Source organism: Cystoisospora suis (assembly GCF_002600585.1).
Source record: "Cystoisospora suis strain Wien I chromosome Unknown contig_4745, whole genome shotgun sequence".
Taxonomy (NCBI): Eukaryota; Apicomplexa; class Conoidasida; order Eucoccidiorida; family Sarcocystidae; genus Cystoisospora; species Cystoisospora suis.
The window spans coordinates 30544-43790 of record NW_027157537.1 but is presented as its reverse complement, the minus strand read 5'-3'; the positions used below and the strand labels follow the sequence as shown (position 1 = coordinate 43790).

At 51.9% G+C, this 13247-nt stretch overlaps 2 protein-coding genes across 2 annotated transcripts; one reads left to right on the top strand and one right to left on the bottom strand.

The window, feature by feature from the left end:
* Positions 1-2: 2 nt before the first annotated feature.
* CSUI_008460 (uncharacterized protein) lies at positions 3-5144 on the bottom strand (the record flags this gene model as incomplete). The annotated part of the gene is made up of 2 exons (XM_068068593.1): positions 4667-5144; positions 3-3486 (listed from the first exon to the last, which is right to left on the bottom strand). The coding sequence occupies exon 2, from the start codon at positions 3405-3407 to the stop codon at positions 3-5; it is 3405 nt and encodes a 1134-aa protein (XP_067919434.1). The 5' UTR covers positions 3408-3486; positions 4667-5144.
* A 224-nt stretch (positions 5145-5368) lies between these two features.
* Positions 5369-12580, top strand: CSUI_008459 (uncharacterized protein). Its single transcript, XM_068068592.1, has 6 exons — positions 5369-6535; positions 7687-7803; positions 8344-8419; positions 9149-9265; positions 10240-10315; positions 11158-12580. Exons 1-6 carry the CDS (start codon positions 6249-6251, stop codon positions 11301-11303), a joined length of 819 nt encoding a protein of 272 aa, XP_067919433.1. The 5' UTR covers positions 5369-6248; the 3' UTR covers positions 11304-12580.
* The last annotated feature ends 667 nt before the right edge of the window (positions 12581-13247 follow it).

The window sequence follows — 13247 nt, the reverse complement described above, 5'->3', positions numbered from 1 at the left end:
CCTCAGACAGACTTACCCACCCCGCCCCCTGCTGCAACAGATGCTGCCGCTTGCTCCGCTAATCTTCTCGCGCTAGCGACGAGCTCGTTGCCTACAAAGTCAGCAACGGCAGCCCACACCTGCGTAGCGGCGAGAAAATCGGGCCCCAAACCGCGTAGAAACAATCGCATGCAGCGCAGACCGGACACACACAGTACGGCGTCATTCGACTGGGGTGGCTCCAGAGGTTCCTTGCCCTTCAGGTCGACCACCAGTGCCCCCAGGTGTACGCGCTGTCCAGTCACGGCGTTGACAGGTAGTGTGAGATTCGGGGGGGGACAGGTCATGCCGTTGTCGCATGAACTAGCGAGGCTATGATGTTGCAGCAACAGTACCCCCCGCAGAACTCTTAGCCAAAGCAGCCACAGATCATCCTCTAAGAAAAAACACTCAAGCGCAGCACTGGCTAGCCGGCTGTCGTCTTCGTCTCCTCCCCCGTTCGTTCCTACCGCGGTACAGGAAGAGGCCATGCAACCACCAGAACTCCTTGACGTGCATACTCTTCCCCCACAAAGAGCTGAGCAGCACAGCTCTAGGCGCTGAATCGCCCGAGCAGCGTCGCCCCTCCAAGCGGCGGAAGTGATGCCCTGTACTTCAGTGTGTGTACCTGAGGAAGTGATCTTTGTCCCGAGTTCCTCACAGCAACGGCGAAGCAGTAGGCGTGTGCCTCGCATGCTGCCGTTGAAGAGCCGAGGGATCTCCGACCGCGGGAAGGTGAGAACTAGCTTCACCGCCGCCGCATGCAGAGTTCCATCTACTTGTGCGCTATAATTCGAACCTGTTTCTTCCACAAACTTACAGAACAACTCCAACTGTTGCAAGGCTGCTGCCAGATTGTTCACACTCCCAGAAGAGGAAGAAGATGGCAGTTGCTGCTCTCCTTCCCGCCCCGTGGCCGAGCTCTGTTGAGTATCACCTCCACCCGCCATCGTTCCGCTCGCGTCAGTCACCCCTCCGGCCGTCCCCTCAGCATCCGTTGCGCCCAGATGATGTCCCCCCCACGTCGCTAGCTGCAGCACGCTGTCTGCGACAAGGGAGGGGTCAAGAGGGAGGAGTCGCAACAAAGTCTGAAGCGCCACTGTCCAGATCTGGGTAAGCAGCGCAGCGGAGCACGTCGCAGTTGGTGGCGCACTAAGGCCTGCATATTCGGGATCTTCTTCCGTGAAATGAATCGCCGCTTTTTTCAGGATCTTGGCAGCTGCGGTAGCGCAGGCAGCATCGTCTTCGGGCAGCGCAGGAAGACAAAGGAAGAGAGGTGCAAGAGGCAGGGGAATGCCGTTCAAACCTTCAACCAGTGCATCACTCAACAGTAGCAGGACCTCCGCTCCTGCAGCATCCCGTTGCCGAAGCGCAGCTTGCATACCCTCGCCTAGGCTCTGAAGGAACTCACGGCCTTCTTCGCCCCCGCATGCATCGTAGAGAAAGAATACGTCGCACACAACGTCTCCCGCTGTGTCGATATATAATTCCCTCTCCTCCACCAACTCCGCTACAGAAGAAGAAGGTGAAGAGGAATCGGTACCAAGGCCCCACGCGAAACTATCCCTTCGGCAGTGTCGCAACATTGACGAAATACACGCAGGCGCAAGGCGCTGAAGGAGGACGCGAAGTAGAGGGACAGGCAGAAGCTGATCTCTTCTCAGTTCCTTCACAACACCCCATATGTTACTGGCGCACAACCACGTTTGCGGCTGACGGTCCCACAGCTGCACGAGCAACGTGCCACACACAGACTGATTTTCAAAGAAGGAGCCGCCACCCGTGAGAAGAGCCCCTCCTCGATCGATTCCGAAGTCGTCTAACAAAAGACCTGGAAACCCTTCAAGAAGCGTCTGCAGCACCGCTCCCCAGCGAAGAAGCAGAGCTAACATTTCTCCGCTGTCTTCTTCGACACGTAAATCTTTTGACACGTCTCTGCTAGACAAAACGCGAGATACCTCAATGAGCTGTCGGACGACAGCTCCGCAGAGCTCTCCCTCGCCACCTGTCGAAGGTAAACCGCCTTCAGACCACGCACGGAGTAGCTGTTGCTGGGAGGCGTCAGGTCCGCATACGCCGGACCCTCCACAAACACCCGAGAATTCAGCAGTACTTGTTCCAGGAGGCAAAGGGGAGTCACCTAGAGGACGGCTTCTGCTGCTGCAGCTGCTGCTCCGGGGGTGCTGTTGATGAGCAGGAGGACCAGACAGACTCCAAAGTTGCATGTAAGTGGAAAGCTTCGGAAGTGCAGCGACTAAACAATCAGTCAAAGCTGGATGTTCAGCTAACTGGGGTACCGCTGCGGCTAGGGCTTGACAGAGCCGTACGTGCTGGAGAAAAGGTCGCGTATCCCACAGTCCCATCCATCCGATCAAAAGATGTAGCGAACCTTCAACGCATAAAGACTGAAACCGAAGACACTCACATGCCGTATTGCCATCTCCCGCGGGGGTGCATACACTCACTTCAGAATCAGAAGCAGTCACTGAAGAGGCAGAAGTATGGACCGGGCGGCCATTCCTTGTCCCCCTTGACCGAGCCAGCAACAGGTCAGATACAAGGTCCACCACAGGTTCCCAATGCCGTTCTACAGCTAGGGCTTGACGTGTCTCGACGACACGTCTAACACCTCGAGAAGGTGCGTCGAGGCCTTTCAAGACCTCAGGTATAGCAGTTAAAACAGCAACAGCCAGACAACAAGGAAGGGAGAACAGACAGGAAGTGTGCGACGACGCGTTTACAGAGTTACTAGAACCATCACTCCCTGGAGGGACCCGCGCAAAACTCAAAAGATCCGGGAGTGCTGAAGGCCATACAGCCTGTTCGCCTCCTGTCTGGACGATACACTGTGCAATGCATTCGGCTAACCGCGACAGAACAGCAACAGAGAGACGTGAGAGAGACAGCTGCTTCTGTCCTGGAGGCTGCGAATGGACCGAGGCAACAAGCTGTAGAAGAAAGCAAGCTAACTGTTTCTTTTCCTCCGCTTTCAAACTGTGACTTTGTTGGATGATCTTCCATGCAAGTGTCTGCGCTGCAACCATGACTAATTGCTCCCCTCCTCCTCCGTCTGCCGAAGAAGTACCCGAATCAGAGATCCCGTCGGACGCCCTGAGAAGCTGACGCTCAAGAACATGCCTGGACACCTGCCACGCTTCGGGACTCTGCTGAAACTGTAACAGCCAGGCATTTGCCGATGCTTTCGTTTTGGGTGATGTGTCGAAAAAGAGCATATGAAGGTTCTGATTCAGTTGCTGTTCAAGTGAATTCAGGACTTCGCTAGACAGAACAGGAAGGGGAGGCGGAGGAGAAGCCGCAGCAGCAGGAAGACATTCTGATCCTCCTGCGCCTTCTCCCGTCCCACAACGCTCTTCTTCTTCTCCCGGCATCTCAAATATGTTGGTGCCGGTATGGAGAGAGCCCTTCTCCCTCCTACTTGCTGCAAGCTTATCGCCTTTTCTCCTGACGCTGTTCAAAGCATTTCGTACATCGAATTAAAGAACTGGAAGGACATCCAGTCTGAGGGCTGAGAAAGGCCAACAAGGAAAAGAGGAAGAAAGCAGAGAAGATACGGACTCACACAGAAGAGTTGAGCTCAAGAGAAAGAAGAGTGGACACGGGAATCGTCGATGAAAAGGTAATACACCGCACCATAGGACAATGGAAAAACAGCAGGTGAAGGGACGGGTGGCGACGATGACAATATGGGCGGATACAAAAGACAAATCACTCCAAAGACCTCCATAAAACCATAACGTTTCAATGGAGAAATGCGTTCTCACATCTGCAAAGGAAACAGCAGAGAAGGAAGCCAGGACTTGCTATTGATGAAGGTGAGGATATTAGATGAAAACGGACTTGGCATTCATGCTAGACACTTCTGCGTGGCAAAAGATGTACGAGAAACGAAAGAAAAGCTGAGAAAGAAGGCTCCAGTCTACCATGTTGTAGGTGTGGTCAGCAATGCTATTTTCAACGGGGTACCAGGCAACTGAGCATAAAAGCTCTCTTCACTCCATAGAAAAGAAGGACCCGTGCAGTCCGCCACTCTCCACCGCGAAGCCCCATGAAAGAAAATAACTACGGGCCAAAGACAGGAAACGCAGTAATCTAGACTACGTATACCGTACAAATGCTGAACATCGACAACGTACTGGACGTGAAGACATTTGATACAGAAACGCACTCCTAAGTTAGTGCCTCCAGGCCTCCTACGTGTACATACAGACCTGAATGCATTCATCAATTTTGCAGACGAGCTGCTACGCAGGTCACGTGGGAACTGAAACCCTGTATTGCTTCTGTGTAAGGGTATATCTTTTCGCCGGATACTACATCTCACACAACACAGCGTACATCCGCCCTGTGTTGATCTGGTTCGCAGAAAGCCGCTCGAATGAGTCTGTCCATATATCCAGAACTACGCTTTCGGAAGGACACCACATCTCCTATCAGAGAACAGGGTAACGTGTATAAAGCCAACGCTGCTGGACACTGCCTTCCTCGTCAGACTGCCAAGTTTCCTCATGTACACGGAACTCTTCTTCATCTCTCTAAAGCAAAACGGCCCCGGACGCTCAGCTGACTGTGCACAGTATTACAATGCAGATACACATTGAGGTGCGAAGATAGGAAGCGACCAGCATACCTGAGATTGAAGCGTTGAAAGCCGAGACGAACCACGACGTGGCCTACCACAAGAACGAGCAGCGCGTCACTTCAGAGGGAAGGCCCGGGAAAGCTCCAAAACGCGTGTAGTAAACAAACGCCCCTTTGGACATATATGGAAGGAAAAGAGAGAAAGAAGTGATGATTCACAGCCAATCTTACTGGGCGCCAATCACAGACAGTACCACGCGCGCGGCAGGAGTGAGGAAACACATGAGGCGACTCTAACACGGCAGAACTCGAGCAAGGGCCTAGAGAGCGCCGATCCACGGAAGGGCATTTGAAAAAGGGAAACAGAGACGGAGAAGAGAAAACAAACAGCCTCTGACTGCCAATCGCGAGCCCGCGCGGCAGAGCATGCGAGGCCTAGCCACTTGTTGCTGAAAATTTCAGGAAAATGGAAGCTTCATCTTTAGAAAAAGAGAAAACAGGTTAGTGACACCAGCAAAGTGCATACGAAACCGGAGTGGCGTTCGAACGTGAAGAGAAAGCAGCCGGTAGTCCCTGTCGGCCTCAGCTGTAGAGTGGGCTCGCGATGGTGAGTGCATGTGCATGTCGACGCATGAGAACAGCCGACAAAATGAGAGAACAAGGGTGGATGCCAATTTCCGCCGTGCATGTCTCTCCGGTGTCGCTTCTCTTCGAGTTCTCCACGTTCTGAAGCAACGGGAGACACTGGAATAAGCGAGGCAAGTCGTGGTGGGTACTCGACAGAGGCTTTCACTACCAGCATACATAGAGCAACAGCACAGACTGACTTCGTCCTCTTTTCGAGTCACCATGGAAGTGCTGTGGCATTGGCTCTTTTTCTTCCCTTGTCTCTTTTTGAAGCCTCTTCAGTCGAAGTGATGTTAACTTGCTAGATTTCCGTTCAAGCTCTTGTGCTTCTTGGAGTGTTGTGTGGTGGTTTGTTCACGGCTTTGCTCTGTACTGTTTTCGTTCCATCCCGCTGTAGTCAATCCCTGGGGACTTCAGGGATTCCTAGAAGCCGCTGTGTTTTTTAGCCGTTAGTCCGTCTCTGTGGACTTGCTTTTTTAGTTCGTTCACACACACGTTTCTCTCAAGTGTTCTCTCCCATTCTTCTGCCCACTAAGAATATCTGCGCAAGCACTACTGCGGTACTGTGTCTTTGCTCGCCGCTTACATGTCTTTCCAAAGGAGTTTTTCTTTGCTGCTCGGTTAGTGCAGCTATTGCCTTTTCTATCCAGATAGTTGACAGTATGTTTGGTCGCCAAGCCACGAGATCGACCCGACCAAGTAACATTGCCATAACGATACATGGCGTAGCTGTGATATTCATGTTCGTATTGAGTAACCTTTTGTTTCGAATCAAGTTGTCGTTGAAACCAGGATGTAAGAGGACGGTGTGACTTGTCTGTTTTCTCCTCTTTGTCCTCAAACAGGGACTCTCATTGTTTGCCAATCGGTCCCTTTGTAATCCATTCACCTCTCTAAAAGAAAAGTCTTGTTCGTGTTGAAGGAAAAACGTTTTTTACAGACCTTCTTCCTATCTCAGTCCTCGTGCCACTCTTTCTTTCCTTACGGTACTTCAGTCACTCAAGATGATAAGTCTGGACGGACCTCCTCCTGCTACCCTCAACGCCTCGTCTTTTCCGGGGCGTGAAGGTCTTTCCTTCATGTCTACAAGTACTGCGACGCCTGGTAGTTCTTCAAATGAAAATTCAACGAGCCTTGGTTCGGGACCTATAGGAGGTTACGTGCCTCCTTCTGTCACCGGTCCCTCTCCTGTCTCCTCTGCTGAAACCTTTGTCCAGCGTTGGTTTGCCGGTGCCAAGCACCCGACTGTCTGTTTCTTCCATCTCTTCTTCAAAGCCGCCTCTCTTGCAGTGTACGTACACCCACAGATTCCTGAGATGATGTGCATACTTTTTTCTCCTGCTGCAAGTCCAAGAGTATCGCTCCGTGAAAACATGCTAGCTCCTTGTTTTCGGAGGGGTCATATTCTGTAGTTCTCTCCACATGCTAAGATAAATCTTTCGCCAGTGTATTCCTGTCCAAACCTACATGCAAAGTGATACGTAGGCTTTTACATCTGTATATTTCGTCACAGTAGGCGATAAGATATAGAGAGGTATGTATCCGTACAGAGATGTTGCAGTCGTCTTCCTCTCGGCTCCAATGGCAGTGTGATCCCATGTAGTCTTGCGTAGCTGATCCTTACGATACGAACGGGCATTGACCCTGCATCTGTCGGTGACAACAGGCTATAATGCTCGTACGGTCTCTTTGCAACTTTTTTCTTATGTTGCTTCCTTCTCTTTGCCGTCCCTCTGCACTCGTGTGGAGTTACCTGCGTATCTCTGTAGTGCCTTTCCCCCGAGAAGGTATGTTTCTCATTCCTTGCCTTGGCGGTGGAGTGTGGCGGCAAGCGAATCAGTTTCTTCACCTGCAACTCTCAAGGATGGAAGAGAGAGAACTGTCGTAAAGATTGTTGCACGAGGCGTCTCCAGTGAACCTGTTCGAGACCTCACTGAGTCTGTCCGTGGTCAGGTCCAATCAGGGAAAAAACCACGGCGTCACTCACATTGGGAGAGCACACCAGAGGCACCTGGCTTGCCTCTGTTGTGGTCAAAGGCAACAACAGGAGTTTGCGTGGAGGGACGGTCTGTTAATATGAAAAGGTGCCATCCGCACTGGTGGTCAGGCTCTCATCGGTACCTCACGACGTTGCTGTGTAGAGATATGACCAAATCCACATATACGTACGCACGTGTAATTATTACTGGAATGTCCTTTCTCATGGAAGTATATACAGACCGTCTTCGATGTGTGGAAGTAATGTCTGTTTGCAGTCATCGTACTGGCTTCAGCTGGGAGAGTGATGTTTGATGGGTGTACATACAGCCTAAGCTTCGATGTTTGGCGGCCTGGTGGTTTGGTGTACGTATCCTCTACACAGTGATAGCCCGGTCAACTGACGTTCTCGGCACGTAGCCCTCCGAATTCCGTCGCGCCCGCCACTCTGTGTTTGCGGTTTAGGTACATCACGGGGAACTGCTTGTTACTTTTCATCAGTGAGGGAGAAATCTTCATTTTTGTGGCGACTCTCATTCTCCTCGCTCTGGATTTCTGGACAGTTAAGAATGTCTCAGGAAGGTAGGTAACATCAGAGGTGTTGGACAGGCAGCAGATGGAGAAAAGCGTCGGAGGTAGGGTGAAGCGCTCCCGACCACTGAGGATATGAGCTTTCGTTTGCTGCCAGATACCACCTCTTCTTTCTAAGTCATTCCTTTTAGCACATGCATGCAAATCTATGCCTTGGCCCTTTTCTGTCAACTCGGACCTGCTTGGTGCTTAGGGGCTTCTCTTTGTCCCTCTCGCTTCGCATGCATCTCTACGTATACACATGTGAATGTTGATTCTGATTCATCCTCACGCATACCACGCCTATAAATATAAGCTCAGGTCTTTGCCTTAGGTAGCACGCACGTCATCTTTGAAACGACGATTCAACGGGGCTGGCATATGGAAAAGTAAGGGCTCAACAAGGAAGTAGCTGTGCCTTCCAGCGTGCTGGGCTGGCTACATCAAGTTTCTACAGGGTGTCTCTTGATTTCCTCAATTCTAACATACATATGTCCGTATGTTTCTCTGGGTATGGAAAGGATACAAGGCGTCATTTGCCTGTTTTCTCAGGATTTTAGTTGGCATGCGCTGGTGGAGCTGCGTCGACGAAGATGGGAATAGCCAGTGGATGTTCGAGCGAGCCGAGGTGAGTTCGAAGCTGGCGCTCTGTTCCGTGGCTGTTCTCGGACAGATTACATACTTTAGTCGCATTTCCGTCGCTGCATTGACGTGGCTGTGGACGATATTTTTTTGAGCTGAGTGCCTGATGGAGTGGAATAGAGAGCTCTTTGACTTTCGGAGTGCGCGTTGGTTGTACTCAACGGCTTTGTTTACATGCTTCTAAGTAGCACATAGGACATGATTCCATGGCTCGGCTAGCTTCCTCTCCCGTTGTCGGTGTCTTCATCCTTCAGCATCTCGTTGTTGCCGGCATCCACTTATCCCGCACTCTTCTCAAGGTGTGTAGTCGATGTATCAGCTCCGAAAGCCTCCAAGGTTGTGCCTGTCTTGACTTTCTGTGGTGCGCCTGCCTGCAATGTTTCTTTCACGTCTACTCAGCTTAGTGCTCAATGGTGCAATCACTGAGTGGTAGCGTTTGTGCGTGTATCGAACCTAAGCGAAGATTGGGGTCGCTTAGCGTTACTCCGCTTGGTGTGTTAACAGGCACGCGGCGTCCGATGATTTCGGTGATCGAGCACTCTCTATACGTCTTACTTCTCGACTCCAACTGTCTATGCAGCCGTGATTCACGTAGTATACGTGCTGCACACTGTTCTATAGAAAGCTACTGTAATCTTGGCGTTGTCATCAAGGGTCCTTTTTCCTTGTAGCGCAAACATGGTAGAATATTTCTGAAATATGTTGCATCCTGCAGGATGGACGCGAGGTTAATCCCGTTGAATGGCGGGTATTCTGGTTCGGAACTTATGCATGGGTCGTGGTGTGGCTTGTCCTGGCAATCATGACTCTGGCGGAGCTTCAACTTTTCTGGGTGAGTCTCCGGTGTAGCTACACGCCGTGAAAGATAGCGCGGGTTGTACAGCGTCTATTGCCTGGTGTGTTCGTTAGTGGTGGTTTTCATGTTGATCCTAGGGGTAGACGGAAGTGAATGTCGAAGTCAGAGGCTGCGTCGGCCGTTGTTGCCAGTAGTAGGCGAAGTGAAGAGCTTTGCTGAGAAAACAACTCTTTTTTTCACTTCGACTTCAACTTCTCGAATCTTGGCATTTGCCATGTCAGGCAAGCAAGATATGATCCTCAGCGGTTTGACCGTATCTTGTTCTTCGAGGAAATCGGAAACGGAACCAGCAGATAGAAGAGACGGTGTACATATATTCGTGTATTCCGTGTGTCGGCTCGCTTGCCCTAGGCGAACGTAAGCTACGTGCAGAGATGCTAAGTGAAATTGCAGGTCGACTGTGACAATAGTAGAGCCGCCCAGTCGTAGACTTTGCACACGTGAAGGGCAGAGTCGTGAACACCTACAAGACACGGAATAGTTCAAGAACAGTGTCCCCGTTCATGCTAACAGCGGACATTGTTTGTTAGTGGATGAGTCTTCGCTATTTCATGCAGTTTTCGTGGCAAGTCCACCCTACATGGACTTCGTCGCGCGCTGGCCGTGCGTAGCTCCGCATGCAGTGCTTGCTCATACACAACAGGGGTCAGCAGAGGATTTCGGAGGAGAACGCGTGGCCGGATGGGCTTACTTCCACGTTTGCTGTGGAATAAACCTTGTGTTTTCTAGGAGGCACTCAGCAGGTCCCGGTTCACAACCGGGTTGTCTCGGTCCGTAGATTGTCACAGCAGGTGCATGCCGCCGTGAATAACACACAAAGCACAGTAGCTGTACGAAGTAGAATACGACTACTTGTATCGAATTGCACGAGAAGCTCCTATGTATAGAGCTAGACAGATCATACAGCAGAGTCTCCGTTAATATTCTGTGCGTTGTTTGCGGTTGTACAGTTTTTACTCTGTGCGGTGGGTATAGCCTTAGCCATGACAAACCTTATGGCGTATCGGCGCTGCTCCGCTTCTTCCGGTAAGAATACATTTTTTTCGTGGCAACGACAGCTATGTGATTGAGTGATTTATTTCTCATTGTGTTTGGAGATTCTTGATGTGCTGACGGTATACGGAGCGTCGTGGTGTTCATGTTCACGATACGATAGAAACGGCGACCGTCTGAACAGTCAGTGTCCACTACGGCGAAGTGAAGCGGAATGCGTAGAGGTCTGGAAAGGGTCTGATCCAGTCAGAATAGTGGGAATCAGCAGGAAAGCGTCGACTAACCGCCGTGAGCAGCCTGCAGCTCTCAAGCCAAGTATGCGCTCTATTCCGTGAAAAAAGTTCTGTACATACTCGAGCATGAACGCCAAGTGAGTACGTTTCTCTATTGCTTTGCATCTCTCGCGGTGTGTATGAGGGACGGGCGGAGCCGCGCGGGTGTGTTGATATTCAGAGTACCGTGTCCGGTGTCAGCCCGTCCGCCGAGAGGAAGTGGAGCCCATGGTGGAGGAAGAAAGGGGGGGGGGGAGTTGAGTGCGGGAAGTGAGGATCCATACAAGATGGCCGTACTCACTCAGCTGAGTAGTTTGAATTTACGACCTTCTGTCCGTGTACGGATTTTCATTTGGGTGGTTGCTCTGCTTGACTATCTGCAGACGCTCGTTTTGTATCCGTCAACAGTGTGCACCTCGTTCCTGCCTGTGGCGGATTGGAGAGCGCAGCGGTTTCGCTTTTTGTTCGTGTGTCTTCGCTATGTGGAGTCAGTACATGCACCCAGTTCAGTCGGTACGGAGGAAAGGACCTGGCGTCCTCTTTCCGTTCCTCTGTTGAGTTTTTCCAGATGTGATTGACCCTGCAATTTCCGTGTCCACTCAGGCGAATCAAATTTGACGAACTCGGGTGCGGGATCGAGTAAGACCGTAGGAGCTGCGGCGCAGGGAATACGGGACTGGCTCGCCTCTCAAGCAAGTGCGGCAGCCGTCCAAGGAGTACTGGGCCGCGTGGGGCTTTCTAGGGGGTAGTCAGCGGCTTCCTTATGGCAGGGTGGTGTTCTCCTCTGGCCAGGACGGTCAGTTCCGCCTGTCTGGGTGTTGACAAAGGACGTGTGGGGTACCAGGTATTCGCTCTGGATGTGTCTATGGACACTTTCCCATATGAAAATGTAACAAGTGATCTGTTGCTACTGCGGATAAAAAGCCTGGCAATACAGGGCAGCCGTCTTTAGATTCCGAATAGTTTTCCTGTCATAGCTAGGAGTAGTTGCATACCTAGACTCCCTTTTCGAGAAGCGCGGCTTGCCTCGCACGAGCTGCTGTTAGGGCACGTCTCTCGGTCACCGTGGAGGGAGGCGCTCTGGATCTGAGCGATATGAAGAAGATTTTTAGCGTTTTCTCGCTTGATCCGCCACACGGAGGGGTAAGGAGGTGGCGCCGGTCACACTCAGGAAGTGCACAAGGCAATGCAATGTCCTTGACTGCCCTACTGCGAGACCACCCGCGGGGGTGAGGGAACCTGCAAATTTCATAGTGTTCTGCAACCGTGAGCACGAGGGAGTCCCGTGCTCCGTGTCGATACGTGATTACTGATGCCAGCGGCTGTCGTTCCTTCTTCCTGTGGGAGTATTAGCGCGGCGAGAAAGGGAAGTGGAGCGCTCTAGGTGTTTTGTGATGAGGGAGATGATTTGGATGCGGCCGGGGAAGCGAAGCCTTTTAAGAAGCGTGGTCGAAACTGTCTGTGGCGGCAACCCTCATGTCGCCATGGGTGACGATGGTTTTTTCTTTCTTGACAGCTGAGTGGACGGTTTGACCGAGCCTGTCACGCAAGTCTATAGACACTGTCTGCATGGAGCGCGGATGGAGCCGGGAGAAATGTACTCATTCTCATCCCCGTTAGAGTGTCTTGAAGAGTATACGCATGGGGCAGACCACTGAGGACTCTCCGGCGGGCGTCAGCCAAGCACATTTCCCCGCCTTCCTGCGTGATACATCACGTCAGTGTCTCCACCTTGCCTGGGCGTGGATTGTTGTTTTGCTCACGCCTGTGTAAGCTGCAACCAACTCAACAGCCTATCACGCACCGCGAGGGTCGTCGTGTTACAGCCGAGCCTCAACATGAAGCAGATTTCATGGTGGCTACAGAAAGGATGTGAGAGAAGGCAAGCTAATGGTCCTTGAGCACTAGCGGAAACCAGCATCGGCATCCGCATGATTCGGTGGCAGCGGGGAAGTCCGAGGTGACTTCGGTGAGACTGCAATAAAGTAGTCCTGTTGGAAAGGCAAATTTTCTTTTACGAACAAGGAGTTCTGGAGAGGCACTTGGCTCTACTGGCCCCCCCGTAGACTCACCAACGCAGCTCAAAAGTAATATAGTAGCGTGGTGGGTAGTGTTGAACGTGCACCCATGCCGGGGCCGCTTCGAAAAAGACATCTTGCAGCAGGTAGCGAGAACGCACCGGTGTAGCTGATGCAAATGAGCGTGTGACACGAGGACACCATTCTCTTGTTAGGACGGGGGCGGAGTCAGAGTTCAAAAAGGGGTGGCTAGTAGTGGCTATTCTTGGAGTCGCTAAAGCACCGGAGTGTTGTAGACTCCGAGGTTGCCCCGTCATAGAAAGCGGTCCGATGTGGTAGCTGAAGGCTACACTTGAGGCCTGTGAAGGCGCTGCTGTGACCTTGCCTTGCATACTGCGAGAAGAACGCTCGGGCGAGAGGACTCCAGAGGGTTTCACACTCGTCAAGGTGGGAAACTCGCCGTTCGCTTTGGCGACAGCTGACGCAGTGGCCCACATACACCGAGGACCCTGAGGCTACGTTACCAGTGGTACAGTGGTGGGAGTAACGAATCTGAGGGGACGGCGCGCGAGACAAGGCACGCATGCTTTCAGCCAAAACGTAGCAGCAAGAGAAATGCTCTTAAGCGGGCATGTAGGAGCATCATTCAGCGTGCGTAGTCTGCCCTTACGCTAC